At 27.4% G+C, this 17,500-nt stretch overlaps 1 protein-coding gene across 1 annotated transcript in view; it reads left to right on the plus strand.

The window, feature by feature from the left end:
- Positions 1-17,500, plus strand: part of LOC100199185 (dynein axonemal heavy chain 1) — a 108,565-nt gene that overhangs the window by 33,166 nt on the left and 57,899 nt on the right. The window contains exons 21-24 of the mRNA XM_065813883.1: positions 1,783-1,962; positions 2,068-2,205; positions 9,154-9,234; positions 14,310-14,392. Coding sequence (XP_065669955.1) covers positions 1,783-1,962; positions 2,068-2,205; positions 9,154-9,234; positions 14,310-14,392 — 482 coding nt within the window. The remainder of the gene's footprint in view (positions 1-1,782; positions 1,963-2,067; positions 2,206-9,153; positions 9,235-14,309; positions 14,393-17,500) is intronic.

Here is a 17,500-nt window from a genome sequence, read left to right on the forward strand (position 1 = left end):
AACAGCACATTCAAAACTTTTGAACAGCACATTCAAAACTTTTGAACAGCACATTCAAAACTTTTGAACAGCACATTCAAAACTTTTGAACAGCACATTCAAAACTTTTGAACAGCACATTCAAAACTTTTGAACAGCACATTCAAAACTTTTGAACAGCACATTCAAAACTTTTGAACAGCACATTCAAAACTTTTGAACAGCACATTCAAAACTTTTGAACAGCACATTCAAAACTTTTGAACAGCACATTCAAAACTTTTGAACAGCACATTCAAAACTTTTGAACAGCACATTCAAAACTTTTGAACAGCACATTCAAAACTTTTGAACAGCACATTCAAAACTTTTGAACAGCACATTCAAAACTTTTGAACAGCACATTCAAAACTTTTGAACAGCACATTCAAAACTTTTGAACAGCACATTCAAAACTTTTGAACAGCACATTCAAAACTTTTGAACAGCACATTCAAAACTTTTGAACAGCACATTCAAAACTTTTGAACAGCACATTCAAAACTTTTGAACAGCACATTCAAAACTTTTGAACAGCACATTCAAAACTTTTGAACAGCACATTCAAAACTTTTGAACAGCACATTCAAAACTTTTGAACAGCACATTCAAAACTTTTGAACAGCACATTCAAAACTTTTGGAATTTTCACTGAATATAACTAATAATAATATTTATCTGAAAATAGAAATTATGTAAATAAAATTTATTTTTTAAATAAATTTTATTTATGTAATTAAAAAAAGGTAACAGTTTTTTTAGATTATTCACCTCCCCAAGGCCCGAGGGGGGCCACTACAGTCGAGGAGGCTACTCATTTTTTTTTTTTTTTTTAATGTTTTTTAGTATTTTTTTTTTTTTAGTTGTTATTCGTGGTGCAACCCTCTCTCAACTCTTTAACTCCGAAACACGAACCTTTCCGACCAAGGCCGCTGCGCGGAGAAACTAAGTTGAGCGCGGTACTTCCAGGGACGTGGTGGGAGTCGAACTCCGAACCTCTCGCTTACAAAACGAGCGCTCTTACCACTACACCACTACCACAAGTCCACTACACCACTACCGCACTACACCACTACACCACTACACCACTACCGCAAATTAAACTGGATTTAGGGTCAGCATTTGACAATGCCATCCTAACTGCCAACCTAGAAGTGTTTAAGGTTGGCAAAAAATTGCTGTCATTTCGATGTTTTATAGTAAAACCTTTGCAACAAATTTTTTATGCCAACCTAATGTCGTCCTCTAACAGATTAAGGTCGACAATAATTTGCCGACTAATAATTTTTTTGCTGGTAAAGTTCTTAACAGTGACTTCGGTATGCTATGGATCATTGTCTTCTTGAAATATCCATCCTTGTGACATTTTATCCTTAGCATGACAAAGCATTTTATCATTGGTGATCTTATACATATGCTTATCCATAATTCTTTCAATACGAGGAATAGGTACAATATAATCACGGCTAAAACAACCCCAAACTATAAATAATTTTTGAACTGCAGAAAAACCGTTATCTTTTTTTAATTGCATAATTAAATGTTATTTTTAAAAAATGTTTTAATTTTCAGATATATAATATTAATAGCTATATTTAGTGAAGATTTCAACATTATTGAGTTTGTCATTCGAAATCTATAATAACATACATGGCTGTCCTTAAACTTTCATATGCTACTGAGTTAATCTTATAATTTAAGTTTAATGTCCTAATTATATTTTTTTGTGTAAGTTATTAAAATCTTTTTTCTTTTAATTTAAAGCTGACTTTTGAAAGCAATTTGCAAATTTCTGAAATGCATTCAGGAGAAGGAGAAAAAGTTCCTTTTTGTGAAACATTTTTTCCCGAAGGCAATGTGGAAGACTGGCTTTTGAAAGTTGAATTTATTATGAAAAAAAGTTTAAAGACAGTTTTCTTAAATGCACTTTTAGCATATACAGAGGTATTTTTTATTTTTTTATTTTTTTTATAGAATAAAAAATTGTTTTATAGCGACAAAATTAGAAATGTTTGAATTTTGTTTGGTAATCTTTTATATGATTTTCAGTGTAAACGTACAGATTGGGTGTTACAATGGCCTGGTCAAATAGTCATTGCAGTATGCCAAACATTTTGGACAACTGAAGTCAATTTGGCTTTAGAAAAACAGAGTGTTAAAGAATGCCTTCATCAGTTTAGAATTCAGGTTTTTGTTTAGGAGTTTGTTGACTGTTTATTCCCATCAATTTTTATTTTATCTTTTCCACTAAATTTTTTCAAATTTGAATTGGTTTAGGAGGTCTACTTTAAGTCTTTATATAAGTATAAAACAGTTTATCTAACTCAAGTTTAATAAAATGCGTTTAAAGTTGGATGACTGTGCCAGCATATTTTTATGTAATTTTGAAAGTTGCATTAAAAATGAGTTTTTTTCATTCCTAGTCATAACTTGTATCAATTAAGCACAGTTTTTTAATTGCTATTCTTAACTTGTATCAATTAAGCACAGTTTTTTAATTGCTATTCTTAACTTGTATCAATTAAGCACAGTTTTTATTTAATTTTATTTTATAAATACTTTTACACTTTTATCAAATCTGTAAAACTTTTCTGTTTTGGTATCAGTTTCGGGTGAAATTTCAATTTGAACCGATACCAAAATTTTGGTTTCAGTACTTTTTATAAATTCTGTAAAAAGCAACATTGAAAAACATACCAAAAACTGATAAATTTGTAAGATTTTAAATTTTTATCTAATTTAGAAAAATATTTCTTTTTGAGAATTTTCACAAAATATTTTAAGCATTTTCTCAAAAGTTTTGAGAATTTTGACAAAGTATCTCGAAAAAATCTCACTATATATATATATATATATATATATATATATATATATATATATATATATATATATATATATATATATATATATATATATATATATATAATGCCAAAAGATCTTTGTATCAACTTTGTTTGCTGACCACTAAAAAGATTGAGGTCTTTAAAAATTTGAGAATTATTGCTGACCTCATTTTTCCTAATTTCAAGAGTTGTATATATATATATATATATATATATATATATATATATATATACATATATATATATATATATATATATATATATATATATATATATATATATATATATATATATATATAAATGAGTAAAAACACTTATCTAATTTTTGATTACTTCAACACTGTGTTTCACCATCAGTAGGTGAAACACAGTGTTGAAGTAATTAATAAGTATTAGATAAGTGTTTTTACTAATTTATTATTGCTCTGTTCTTTTAGAACATTGAGCACTCTTTTTGTAGAAAACACTAACATAATTTATATATATATTTTAATATATTTTATATATATATCAAAGAGATATTTAATGTAATTGGCAAAAGCAGTGTTTCACCAGTTTATGCAAGAAGACTAAAATCTAAAGATACAACTAAACCAGGTCCAATAATAGTTGAACTAAGTGATGTTTCGTTAAGAAATCCACTTCTTCTAGCAGCAAAAAATTTGAGAGAGAAAGAAGGTTACAAATCAATTTACAGTCCAGATTTAACTGAAGCACAAAGAAGTCTTGATTACGATTTAAGAAAGGAAAGAAACGAAGCAAACAGTACACTTGCTGAAGACTCGCCCTTTCGATATGGCATTCGTGGAAATCAGATCGTCAAAATTAAATCTCAACAGTACTAACTCAACAGAATCTTTTCAGCCATTATCTATAAACTGACTAAATGCTTTAAAATGTATGTATTTAAATGCGACCTCTTTAGAAAATAAATTTGATGAATTTAAGGTATTAGTAGACACTTACCGTCCACAAATCATAGCTGTTAGTGAAACATGGTTCAAAAGCATCTCGGTTGTAAATCTAAATGGCTATAATCTATATAGAAGAGACAGAAATAATGGGCGCAGAGGTGGTGGTGTGTGTCTATACATTACTGAAACTATTAAATCATTAGAGCTAAACGATGCTGTTTTTAACTTAAGTAAAATTGAACAAATCTGGGCTACAGTGTACCTTGAAAACAATAAATATTTAGTTGGTTGTATCTACAGACCCCACGATTTTGTTGACATGAGCGACTTGGATTTGGTTTTTAAAAAGACTAAAGACTATATTGATATAAAAGGATACAAAGACTTACTTATTACAGGAGACTTTAATTTCCCGTCAATTGTATGGTCAAATGGATACATTACAAACATTAAAAATGAAAATGGTATCGAGCATAACTTTAGTGAAACTCTTACCAGAACCTGTATCAACATGTAAATGTTCCAACATTTCAAATGTCAAATAATTCTGCCACTAACACTCTTGATCTAATCTTCACAACTCAGTCGGGAAGCATCTGCGCTATTGACCCAAGATCTGTCCTTGGTAACATAAATAAAGGTCATTTGGTCATCTTTTTTGATTTTATTATTAAAAGTATGGTTAATAACTTATCGCACAGTTACTTAAAATTTAATTACAAAAAGGCTAACACCAATAAAATTTCTGACTTTATTACAAATATTGATTGGGTAATGATGTTTGAAACTTTATCTGTTCAGGAAATGTATGACAATCTAATTCACTTTTCAAATGTATCATGTAATCAATTCATTCCAGTGCTTGACGTATCTCGAATAAAAAAGCAAATTGCTCCATGGATCAAAAATGATCTTAAAACTCTAATTAAAAAAAAGCAAAATCTTAGATACCTGAATTGTGCTTGTAAATGGAGAGATCTTACTCTGTCTAAAGAGTACAAACTGACTTGCAAGTTAGTGAAAAAAGAAATTAAAATAGCTCGTCTTGCATATGAAAATGTTTTAGTTAAAAGATCCAAAACAAACCCGAAGCTTCTGTATAAATACCTGAACAGCCAACAACTAATCAAAGAATCAATCAGAGCATTAAAAACAACTAATGGTGATCTAACTCAAGAACCTAGAGAGATAGCTAATCTACTCAATAAATGTTTCCAAGATGTTTTCGTAATTGAAGAAGAAGGGGAACTTCCACATTTCACAGTTGAATTTAACAAGAATCATTCAAAGTTTGTTGATCTAGAACCAAATGATATCAGCTACGAAATGATATTAGATAAACTTAAAAATCTTGATCAAAATAAAGCATGTGGTCCTGATAATATGCATCCATTTCTTCTAAAAAACTGTGCAGAAGCATTTGCTATTCCTCTAACATTAATTATTAGGGCATCTTTAACTAATAGTCAGCTTCCAGTTCAATTTAAATCAGCGAATGTAACACCTCTATTCAAAAAAGGTGATAAGACTCTTCCCAGCAACTATCGTCCAGTTTCGTTGGCTTCTATTCCATGTAAAATTATGGAAAGTATAATTAGAGCTAAAATGGAAGAGTACCTGTATAAAAATAATCTACTAGCAAAAGCGCAACATGGTTTCGTTAGAAACAAATCATGTACCACCAATCTTTTAGAAAGCATAGACTACATTTCATCAAGCTTAGATGTTGGTATTCCAGTTGATGTAATTTTGTTAGATTTTGCTAAAGCCTTTGACACCGTTCCACACAAAAGACTGTTAGCCAAACTAAAAGCATACGGCTTTGATGGTCTGATACTTAAATGGATCAAAGCCTTTTTAGAAAACAGAAGACAAAGAGTTGTTCAAGGTGAAATCATTTCTGACTGGGTTAATATTTTTAGTGGTGTACCGCAAGGGTCTGTAATTGCAGCACTTTTATTTGCTTTATATATTAATGATCTTCCAAAAAAGTTGCATAATGTAACCAAACTATATGCCGATGATACAAAAGTGCTTTCTCAGTTATCTTCAGAACAATGCGCTACTAATCTTCAAAATGATCTAGATATTGTCTACAAATGGTCTCAAACTTGGCTTCTTTTATTTAACATACCAAAATGTGTAGTTATGCATTATGGTTATAATAACAAAAAATATTTATATAATTTAAACAGTATTCAACTGAAAGAGTCAGATACAGAAAGAGATCTTGGAGTGCTTTTTAATGCAAATTTAAAATGGAAAAATCAAGTGATGAATGCTTCTAACAAAGCAAATCAAATGCTTGGTCGTATCAAAAAGTCATTTGCCTGTTTCGATTATAAATTACTTCGTTTGCTTTATGTTACTTTTATTCGCCCATTACTAGAGTTTGCAGTTCCGGTATGGTCTCCATATTATAAATCTGATTGTGACTATATCGAAAAAATCCAGCACAAAGCTACTAAACTAGTATCATCAATCAGAAATCTTTCCTATACAAAAAGACTTGAAAAATTAAACCTAACTACTCTAGTGGAAAGGAGACAAAGAGGAGATCTAATACAAATGTATAAAATTATGAATAATATTGACATATTAGAAAAATGCAATCGTTTTCCAATAGTTAATAATCATACGAGAGGTCACTGCTTTAAATATTTCAAGGAAATGACAAAACATAAGCACAGAGAAAACTTCTTTTTTAATCGAGTAGCGAATGTATGGAACTCTCTGCCAGAAGAAGTTGTTAAATCGCCTTCAGTCAACAGCTTTAAAGCAGCAATTGATTGCTGGATGAGCAGCAATTGATCAATTCGGCTGTCAAAGTGTGCCTGATAACACACTCACTGGCTCTGCCAGTTACAGCGTTTCCTACTAAATATCTAACTAACTAACTATATATATATATATATATATATATTTACATACATACATAAATATATAACTATATATATATTATGTATATATGTATATATGTATATATATATATATATATATATATATATATATATATATATATATATATATATATATATGTATATATATATATGTATATATATATATATATATATATATATATATATATATATATATATATATATATATATATATATATGTATATATATATATATAATATCGATGGTCAAGAGCACAAAGGTAATACGTTCAACATTTTATGGTTTTGAGTTATTTGCGCATTTCATTAAAATATGTAAATCAGATGAAATAAAATTTATTTTCATCTGATTTACATATTAAAATTTATTTTATTAATTAGTTTAATTCAAGACATAATTAATTGAAGAATGCATTAAGTTAAAAATCATGACAATTTAAAAATATCTTGAATTTTTATAGATTATCAAACTTTCAAATTCAGATTTCTTAAAACAATGGTTTGTGGACATATTACCTTTGTGCTCTTGACCATCGATATATATATATATAAATAGTATATAGCATATAGCATATGTAAACATGTATATAGTATATAGCATAATGTAATATATATAATAATAATAATATAATATAATATATATAATAATAATAATATAAATATGTATATAGTATATAGCATAAGTAAATATGTATATAGTATATAGCATATATTAAACATATATATGTATATGTATATATATATATATATAATATATGTATATGACATATATATGCATATATATACATATACATATATATATATATATATATACATATACATATATATATATATATATATATATATATATATATATATATATATATATATATATATATATATATATATATATACATTGAGCACTCTTTTTGTAGAATACACTAACATAATTTATATATATATATATATATATATATATATATATATATATATATATATATATATATATATGTATATGTATATATATATATATATATATACTTGTTAACCATTTTAACAGAAAGGTTTTATTGTGCATTAGATTAAAATGTTTAAAGTTTTAACAGAAAGGCTAGGGCTTGGCACGTTAAAGACTTATGATAAAGTCTGACTTGTTTTCTTCATAAAGATTTTGTTGTATCTAATTAAGTTTTTAAATTTTTTTTAATCATGCGCAGTATTAAAGTTGTCTTTGAAAAAAAAATCTTATTCATAGTTTACAATAACTTTCAAAGTACCACAAGGTTCCATCCTTGGTCTTGTTTTATTCCTATATCTATATTATTGATCTTCCTTATAATCTTAAATGATTAAAGGACTATATACCTCTGTCCCATTATCATACATATAAAAGAGATGCACTTTGGATCTCAAGTGAGCTATCATTACTTGTTCCCTAACTTAATCTTGAGTAATTTTTCAATCAGCTAAGTCTTTTAAGTCAGCTACTTTTTATTGTAACTGTTTCTTCATGCTTAAAAAGCTTTTACTTATTTAATTTTTATTTTCAAACATCAGTGCTTAGGAATTCTCTTATCTTTAATTTTTTCTGAACAATAATAAGAAAACTGAACACTGATAAGAAAGCTCCATATTTTTACTTAATCTTTATTCTGATTATTATAAACAAAATTTGCTAAAAAGTGTTTTATTAAAAGTGAAGAACTTTCTTCAAATAAAACAGCTTTTGTTTTTAATGATCTTTGATAGTAATTATCAATTATACAGTGTTAGCCTCAACTAATGATCCAGACTAGTTTTATTTATTTGGAGTAAGAAAATAACTAAATTACCCAGAGCGCCATTTGGTTACATGTCATGGGTTATTTCATTTATAGTGCTATCTAGCACATAGGCTTACACTTCATCTTCTTTGTAGTTAGGTCAGTGTTTTCAACGTATTTATGATATATGAAGCAGATATATGGCACATATACACATTAAGTGGTACTGGTGTAGTGAGAGGTTCTAAGTTTGATCTCTACCATATCCCTGGTAGTATTGTGCTCAACTGTTTCTCCCCACAGCGGCCTTGTTCATCAAAGTTTGCGTTTAGGATATATAGAGTTGAGAGAGGGTTATAACCACAATTAAGTATCCTCCTTACCTGTAGTGGCCTTCTCCGCCTTGGGGAGGTGAATTAACAAAAAAAAAACCTTTGTTTTATTGATAAAATTTTTGACTTTTTTGTTATTATCCTTTGAGAAATTATATAAAAGCCTTAGTACCCGCTTTATTATTTGAAATTTGTGACTTTTAATTTTGTGTAGATATAAAGATCTTGTTGTCCATTATTTTTATTCTTCATTTAAAAATCTTTTTTAACTTCTTATATAAAATGAGTAACATTAGCATTATTTTAAAGTATGCAAGTACTTGTTAGAGTTTATAAGATTTTTTTTTGTTAACTTTTACTTTTTTCACTATTTAATAACACAAGTTGTATTTTCTTTATTTTCAGCTTACAGATCTTGTAGCTATTGTTAGAGGAGACCTAAGTCCCATAAACCGATTAGTTTTAGGTGCTCTTATTGTTATAGAGGTGATTTTTCTTTTCATTTTATAATTTTTATATTTTAAAATATAGCAATACAAATACAAGTATTAACTAACTTTTTAAATTTTTTCTGAAAAAAGATTTCCTGTATTATATATGGATGGACCTAAAAAAAAATAAGCCCTAGTTTTCTTAATTTTAAAAAAAGGTCACTCCAAAAATAATATATGAAATAGTTATGCATTTAACAAGATTGCTTTATTACTCTTACTTAACTAACACTTTTTGAAACTTTTTCAGAGCAATCTAGAACTTTCAAGAACATTGTTATCAAACAAGTAAAGTTATTTTCTGTGTTCCTTAAAATAGTAGCATATAGTGCAGGACAAAAAATGTGATACTGTGTATAAGAACAAGGACATCTGGACCAAAAATTTGATTAGATTCCAGCAGTCACACAGAAAAAAAGGAATGTGCCTTAAGAAGTATCATCACTAGAAGAAAAATACAGAATATCATTCCAGCTTCAAATTATTGAACAATCAAAATTTCTTGGAACAGAAAGTAATGGCAGAAAAGAGTCCATAATAAAAATTCCCAAAGAAATTTAATACTATTCAGAAATAAAATGGATTTTTCACAAATTTGAGATCAAATAATATGAACAAAGCTTGAATAAGTGTTAAAGACTTTCAGTGAATGTGTAAAGAGGTGAAAATATCTATGAAATTTTTTGATTAATTAAGTTAACAGTAGGTGGTTATCCACTTAAAAATGAACAATTTTACCACCAGTAAGTAAAAAGACAAAGTATGGTACTTAGCAGGCAACTTACTTGCAACTATTGCTGTAGGATTAGCAAACTTTATTGATGAATACAACTTGCTGAAATCAATACAGATAATTATTGATTATAGAATTATTTTTGAAACTGATAAAAAGAATGGAGTTGTTGCCTGATAGCACAGAATTTTTTTGGAAATGGATATCAAGAAAACACATTTTATTAGTTGTAAGCATCGCATTCTGAACAAAACTGTTTGTGTAGTGAGAAATTTTTGTCCATCCAAACTTGCTTGTAGTACCAACTTGCTGAATATAGAGAATTAAATTGTGTTTGAAATATTGAAGAAGTATGAGCAACTTAAAGTAGAGTTTGTGAAAGAAGCAAAATAAATTTTTGATAAATCAGGTCAGAGAGATGAAAGAAAATTGTTCCACCATCCTACGCAAGTGTTCAGATTTTAAGGGAAAATAGATATTTACCATTAGTCAACTTTCAGACAATTTCCAACATCAGTATGATGTTAGGAATTTTTATGGAATTTAGAATGATGATCAGTATGATGTTAGGAGTTTTTATCAGAATGAATTTAAGAGTAATTCTAACTATTCTTGTATTCTCCTGTAACACTAGTTTGTGTTGCACTCATACCTGTAACACTAGTTTGTGTTGCACTCATATGAAAATGCATTACAGTTATTGAAAACTTACTCAAAACAGGAAACATCTGTAATCGTGATGTCAACCAATTAGTGTGTTAAATATACAAACAAATTAATGCAGCAAACATTAATTAAGTGGATAATTTATTACTTATTATAAGTAATTGATAATGATAAAAATTGTACACCCATTAGAACATTGTACACATATAAGAACAGCTCTGTTGCCATTATTTGATACATCAGTATTACATAGTAAATACAAAATATGCAAAACATAATTCTTGTTTTTGGATGAAATTTTCTAAAAATATATGTTTAAATAACATTTCATTTTTCTTATGCAAAAGTTTATCAAAATAAGCTACAGCAACTTTAAGTTTAAATTTAAAAATGTTATAACCATGGCATTCTAGAAATACAGATTTTGACAACGCGCCACAATCTTCTTGGAGATTTTATTATTGCTAGATTTTTCTTAACTGGAGGTTAAGTGAAGCACTAATAAGTAAAGTGGATGTGGACAGGTAGATTAAAGGGAATATATGAATAATGATATAGTTATAAAGTTAGTAAATTATAATAAAGTTCTTATATAAACAAATAATATAATACAATTTAAATATAGACTTAAAAGAAAATTGTCATGACAGTTTTTAAAATTTTTTGCCTAGACTCATTAAAGCATCTTGGAGATTTTATTATTGCTAGATTATTCAGAAATGTATTTGCTGGAATAATAAATACATATCAATAAAACTAAAATTGTCTTTTTAGTTGAAACTTGCCTTCTCCATTTTTTATTGGTTCTTGGAGTTATTACATGATATGCTGCAATCTACAGACTTAATAATTTATTTCATGTGCATTTAATTCATAACAGTTTCAGTATATGACATCATTGTGGAATTTGTTTTTTAAGATATAGTATTTTTTCAAATCATGTTTATATTTATAATTTTTTACTAAATCCAAAAAAAAATTTTGTTATACAATTAAAAATAAAATAATATACACGGTTTTGAGATTTTGGTAGCACAACTTGTTTTTAATAACTGTAAGTAATATTGCATATAATTTAATAATTGTAAATCTTTATTTTTATATTAAAATGTTTTTAAATGTGTACTTTCACATCTTAACAAAATATATATTATTTGTCTGTGTAAGAATATGTTATATCAATTGTTTTATATTGTATTATATATTTGTGTTATTAATATACAATTCCAAGGTTAATAATAACTTTTTTGTTTTACTTTTTAATTATGCTTTGTGCCTATCCCTATTCAAGTCAGTGTATGTACACTCGACTGAGACTACCTAAATAAACTATAATTAACAACAATATAATGAAACATAGCTATAAATAAACCACAATATTATTAAAAAACGCAAAACTACTTTAAATTAAATATTTAAAATTAAATAAAATAGGTCCCTAATGGAAAATTCAAAACCACTACTAAGACAGCTGTGCCTCAAAATTAGAGTATTAGAGCATTCACTGCACTACACTAATATATTGCTTAAAAGAAAATTTAATGTTTTTAAGCATATTTCATATGATCAACAAATAACACTTATTTAAAAAAAACAAAGCGAATGTATAAATTAATATATTTTTATAAAACATCTTTTATAAAACCTTTTTCTTTATCTTTTATAAAATATCTTTTATAAAAGATATATAAATTTAAAATTAATCCTGACAATTGACAAATCAAACATATTGTCTTATTTTTAATTGTATTACAAATATTTGTTGAAATTTAGTGAAAAGTTATTCAAATAAACATGATTTGCTGATTGTTTTAGAAAAAAAAAAGGATACCTTGAAAAAAAAATTCTATATTGTCAAATACTGAAACTGTTATGAATTTAATGCGCATGAAATAAATTATCAAGTCTGCAGATTGTGGCATATATTATAAAGACTCCAAGAACTTAGAAAAAATGGAGAAGGCAAGCTTTAACCAAAAAGACAATTTTAGTTTTATTAATATGCATTTATTACTTAGTTTTAATCAAATTTTTTTTTGCCTGAATAAAAAAACTTGAATACTGCCTTTGCCTGAATACTTTTTTTAAACATTTTCTTTAATATGAATACAACTTGTCTTGGAGTCCCTTTAATAGATAAATGATTTTTAAGTGCAGCAATTTTTTCATTGCTGTAAACAACTCACTGTTGCTCAATTGGTTTTGGTGAGATTGAATTTTCATTCAATATGCTAAGCTTTAAACGATTGTCAGATTCTAACTCATTAAGAATATTTAAATCCATTTTGCTATATGTTCATTACCATCAAACTCAAAAACTTCTTATTTTTTTCTTTTAACCATTTATTATGAATACACTTTATGGCATGAATGTAGTCAAACAACAAAAATGAGTTTCATTCATCTTTTTATTCATTGTTTTTAAAAAAGCTTGATTTTCTATCAGCAGTAATTGATAACAGTTACACTTTAGATTGATCTGTAATTGTTTCAAAAATTGTATTATTTAAAAAGAAAATCAGAATCTAAGCAACTGATTGGAATTATTTTTACTAGAAACTCTGGTCAACCAAATAATCATTTTACTATTATAGCTAACATGGTTCGGGCATGGACATTAGGTTGGTCCGCAGAATCTCCAAACAATGCATCTCCATGATAAGGTAATTTGGATTTGATATAAGCTTCATCAATCAGCAATATTCATTTACAATGTGTATTTTCAATACTCACCTAAACATTTTTCAAAATATTCAATGCAATCTTTTAATCCGAAACGATTTTTATTAAAACTAATAAAATATATAGAATAAGTCATTGGAAATGTGGCTGTATAGTGACCTGGATATAACAAAATATTCAAATGCTGCAGTAATTATACTAGAAGAGTAAGTAAATTCACCAATTTTCTTTTGAGGCATACACTCCATATGTTTAAGTAACACATTTTTTAATGAATATCCTAATCTTCCAAGTAAAGTAATCTCATTGAAGACCATCCAATACTTACAATATTACAATCCCTTAGGTGATAGAAGAATGGTAATACTCCAAGATAACATAAGGTGAAAAAAAGTTAACATTAAATGGATCATAATAATAACCAAAAACTTTGCAATACCACAAGTTCTTTTAACTGAGCATAGACAACATTATTATTATCATTTATGTTGCATATAATAAAATGATTGCTCTGCTAAAGTCTCCTTGATGCTATCAAATTGAAAAGTATGTTTATTTGATATTGTATTTTTTATACTAAATGATAAAAATTTTGTGGATCTGGGTTTAGAAAGGTGTAAACTAAGTCAGCTAGCTGGTATGTTATTAAACAATTTTGTGGTCCTGTTTGACATTATTTCTATAAAAAATAAAGTATTTACAATCTATCGGCCATTTTAAATGACTGATAGATTGTAAATATTTTAAACTTTATAGAAATTGTATTATATTGACACACAACAGTGTACTAATTGACAATCAAAAAATTTAGCCTTTTTCCTAGGGATAGCTTTTATCTATTTTTCTTTGTATTCAACACTAGGAAATCGATAAGTGGACTCCTTTGTAATTGATGATACATAACAACTATTTCAACATGGTCCACAAAAATTTTAAGGCAAGGTAATGTACTCTCCATAAACACTAACCTAAAACTGCAAATTTTTTAGGTGCATGCAGTAGATGTTGTTGAAAGGTTGTTAAGTGAAAATGTCAGCAGTATAAATGCTTTTGAATGGATTAGTCAGCTAAGGTATAATTTAGTTCCCCCTAGTTACTTGTAGAATTTAGATGCTCAATTTATGGTTATAAATCATGGCCTACTATAGTGACAGGCCGAGTAAACGTACAGCTTTAATAAAAAAATAAGCTAGTTTTTTTTTAAATAAAATTCAAATTAATAATTTGATGCATTCCAGTAAAAGAATGTAGTTTTTTAATTTAATATTTGATGAGTTTTAATTTTATGTATATTAAATTTGCTTTCTTTTTAGAACTAAATAGTTAGACTTAAAGAATATGGTTTTTATGCATTGTGTCACTGCAGAGGGATGCAGATGTTACAAAGTCTGTAAAAAATTTTTTCCTTTTATATAAAAAAAAATTTGGATAATCAAAAAAGAGGAATAAGTTCTATTCCTCAAGATAATGTTCCAGATACCCCAAATACTTTTGTTTGTGATGTTCATTGGCTTAATGACTATGAAAAAATTTTAGTTTACAGAAAATTGAGACCAAAACATCCACCAATTGTATTCTCTTGTGTAAATCCAAGTCAAATTCCAACGCCACAGGCACCAACAAGACCAACTACTAAATTATTACCATCTTTAAGAAGTACTGTTCTTGATGAAATGAAGGCTTTTGTGAAAGCAGACAATATTTCATCCTTCTAAGATTTGCATAATAGAATAATGTCTAAAACTGTTTTAATCTTTTTCCTTCTCAATATCTTTTTATATCAAATATCTATGAAAACTGTTTACATCTTCAATCTGCTTATATATTTGTCAACTTGGGTGTTTATTTTGAAAATAAAAAATGGTTTATTCTTTGATAGCTATCACTGAGGTGTTAAATGCACCATATAACCTTTTTCTTACAATACTGCAATACACTATTTGAATTCTTTACCAATTGATACCAATTGACATTATTATTATTGGACGGATATTAAGTATGAACTCCTTAATGTTTATTAGTGAAAAAAAAAGTTTTCTTCTGAAAAAATTCTCCTGATATGGTCGCTAGGGCATTGGAATACATTTCATTGGCAAGAACTCTTTACTCTCGATTATGTGATGACTGCGTCATCTACAAAGTATATCACTGAGGACAAAGTTGATCTAAAGTTAAAACTGTTGAAGATGATGATTTTAAAGTTGCGTTTTGACATGGTATTCTACTAATTGATGAAATTTATGTTAAACAACAGCTAACATATCAAGGGGGTAACATTTTTGCTAAATCTGTAAATTTCCCGACTGAATTAGCAAAAACAGTTTTGGCTTTGATGATTTGTTCTTTGTTTGGTGGTTTAGATGCTAATTTTCAATATGATCAAACAATGCGAGTGATTGAAACAATAATAAAGTTGTAGTGGTTATATTGTTGCTATTCTTTGCGATAATAAGTATATGAAAAGTTTTTTGAAATGTTTAATCTCCGTAATACTTGGTGCACTAATAATAACATTTTTCTTCTATATGACTTTTTTCATTTAATAAAATCTCTTCGCATCAATTGGCTCAAAATTAGCAAAAATGGTAAGAGCTATGTTTTACTTAAAAAGGCAGGGCTTGCGATGAAGCAGGCGCGATCGCGTCGCGCTCGTGAAACATGCCTGTAAATGGTTTTTTAAAACCTTCTAGGCGCGATAAACAACATTTTCTCAGCTTATAACAAGAGTATAAAATTACGCTTGTTCAAAAGTTTGGGACGGAAAAAATAATAAGCTTTTATATGGTTTTTTTATAAAATATTTGTAATTAAATTTTTTAGGTAATCATGAAACTTGTTGATTTAACAGTAAAACTCTGTCTTCCTTATACTTATATCCTTATACGAAGTACTTATAAAATATAAGCATTACTTCACTCGCTTTCTGTACGTTTCTGTTTTGCTGTTTTGTCAGCATTTTTTTGTTTTGCACTAACATAATGAATGAACAGTTTGAAGTTGTTACAGCTAATTTCAGTAATGGAATGTTAACTATTTTAACCAAGTGCGTGTGGAAACACAATGCGAATATACAAATGTGCAAATGAAATGAGAATAGAAAATTAGGAAATAACTATAAGAAAGTTAAAGCTTCTGAATATTTTTAATTTTGTAAAAACGTCAATTAAGATTTATTTGATTTATTGTTAATAATATTAATTAATAATTGACAACAGTTGAGGGAAAAACCTGTTATTCAACTTATAGCTAATAGTTTTAAAGAATTTCAAATTATTCTTGTGTTATAATCTACTAATTTTTTGATGATAAAAAAAAGCGTTATTTAAATAAGAAGTTATAAAAAAATGTATTTAATAATTATTAATTAATTTAGGAAAAAAGTTAATTATTAAAAAAATATCAAGAAATATAAAACAGTTAATCATAAATGTTAAGTTAGCAGCGTTTTAAATACATATCAAAACAGCGAAAGCAAAAAACTTTAGCTACAAATTTATTTTTCAATACTATTATAAGAACTTATTAAGCACTTATGTTTTTGTTTGGTTACGTTTCTTTTTACCATTAATTGTTTAAAAAAATAGCGATCTGGCGCAAATAAAATTACAAGAAGTTGGAAAGTATAAAAAACTACATTGCTAAAGTAGTATAAATGCGCTGTTGTAGATACTACTTCAAACATTGACGAATGAAAGTTGTATAACAAATAGAAAGCTTTGTATAAACACAGTCTTCCACAATTTTCAAATTTCAAGATTGCTCTCGTGGACTTGACCCCAAGCATGCATAATTGCAACATATTATAATTTTATGAGTGTAATATAACACGCTTGGCGATTTTCTTCATCACAAGCACTGTAAAGGTATTTTGAGATCTGCAAAATGGTCAGATCTTAAAAAAAATTTTTCAACTTGAAAAAGAGCTATTGTAAAATTGCCTAAACATAGTGAAACTGCATTTTTTAATTGGGGTACTTATTTTAAAAATTAAAAAAAAGTATTTATTCTGAAGATCTTTTTAAATAATGTTTTAAAAAGATCAAAACATCTATCATTTCATCAGAAAGCAAGCTACAAAACTTAGTGACAAATCTGGAAGACAAGGGAAAACTCTTTTTGCTTCCAAGGAAGTTGCTTGAATTCTGTGGATGGCTAGTTCAAATTTCAAATCTGCTTCTGA

Source organism: Hydra vulgaris, chromosome 12, assembly GCF_038396675.1.
Source record: "Hydra vulgaris chromosome 12, alternate assembly HydraT2T_AEP".
Lineage (NCBI taxonomy): Eukaryota > Metazoa > Cnidaria > Hydrozoa > Anthoathecata > Hydridae > Hydra > Hydra vulgaris.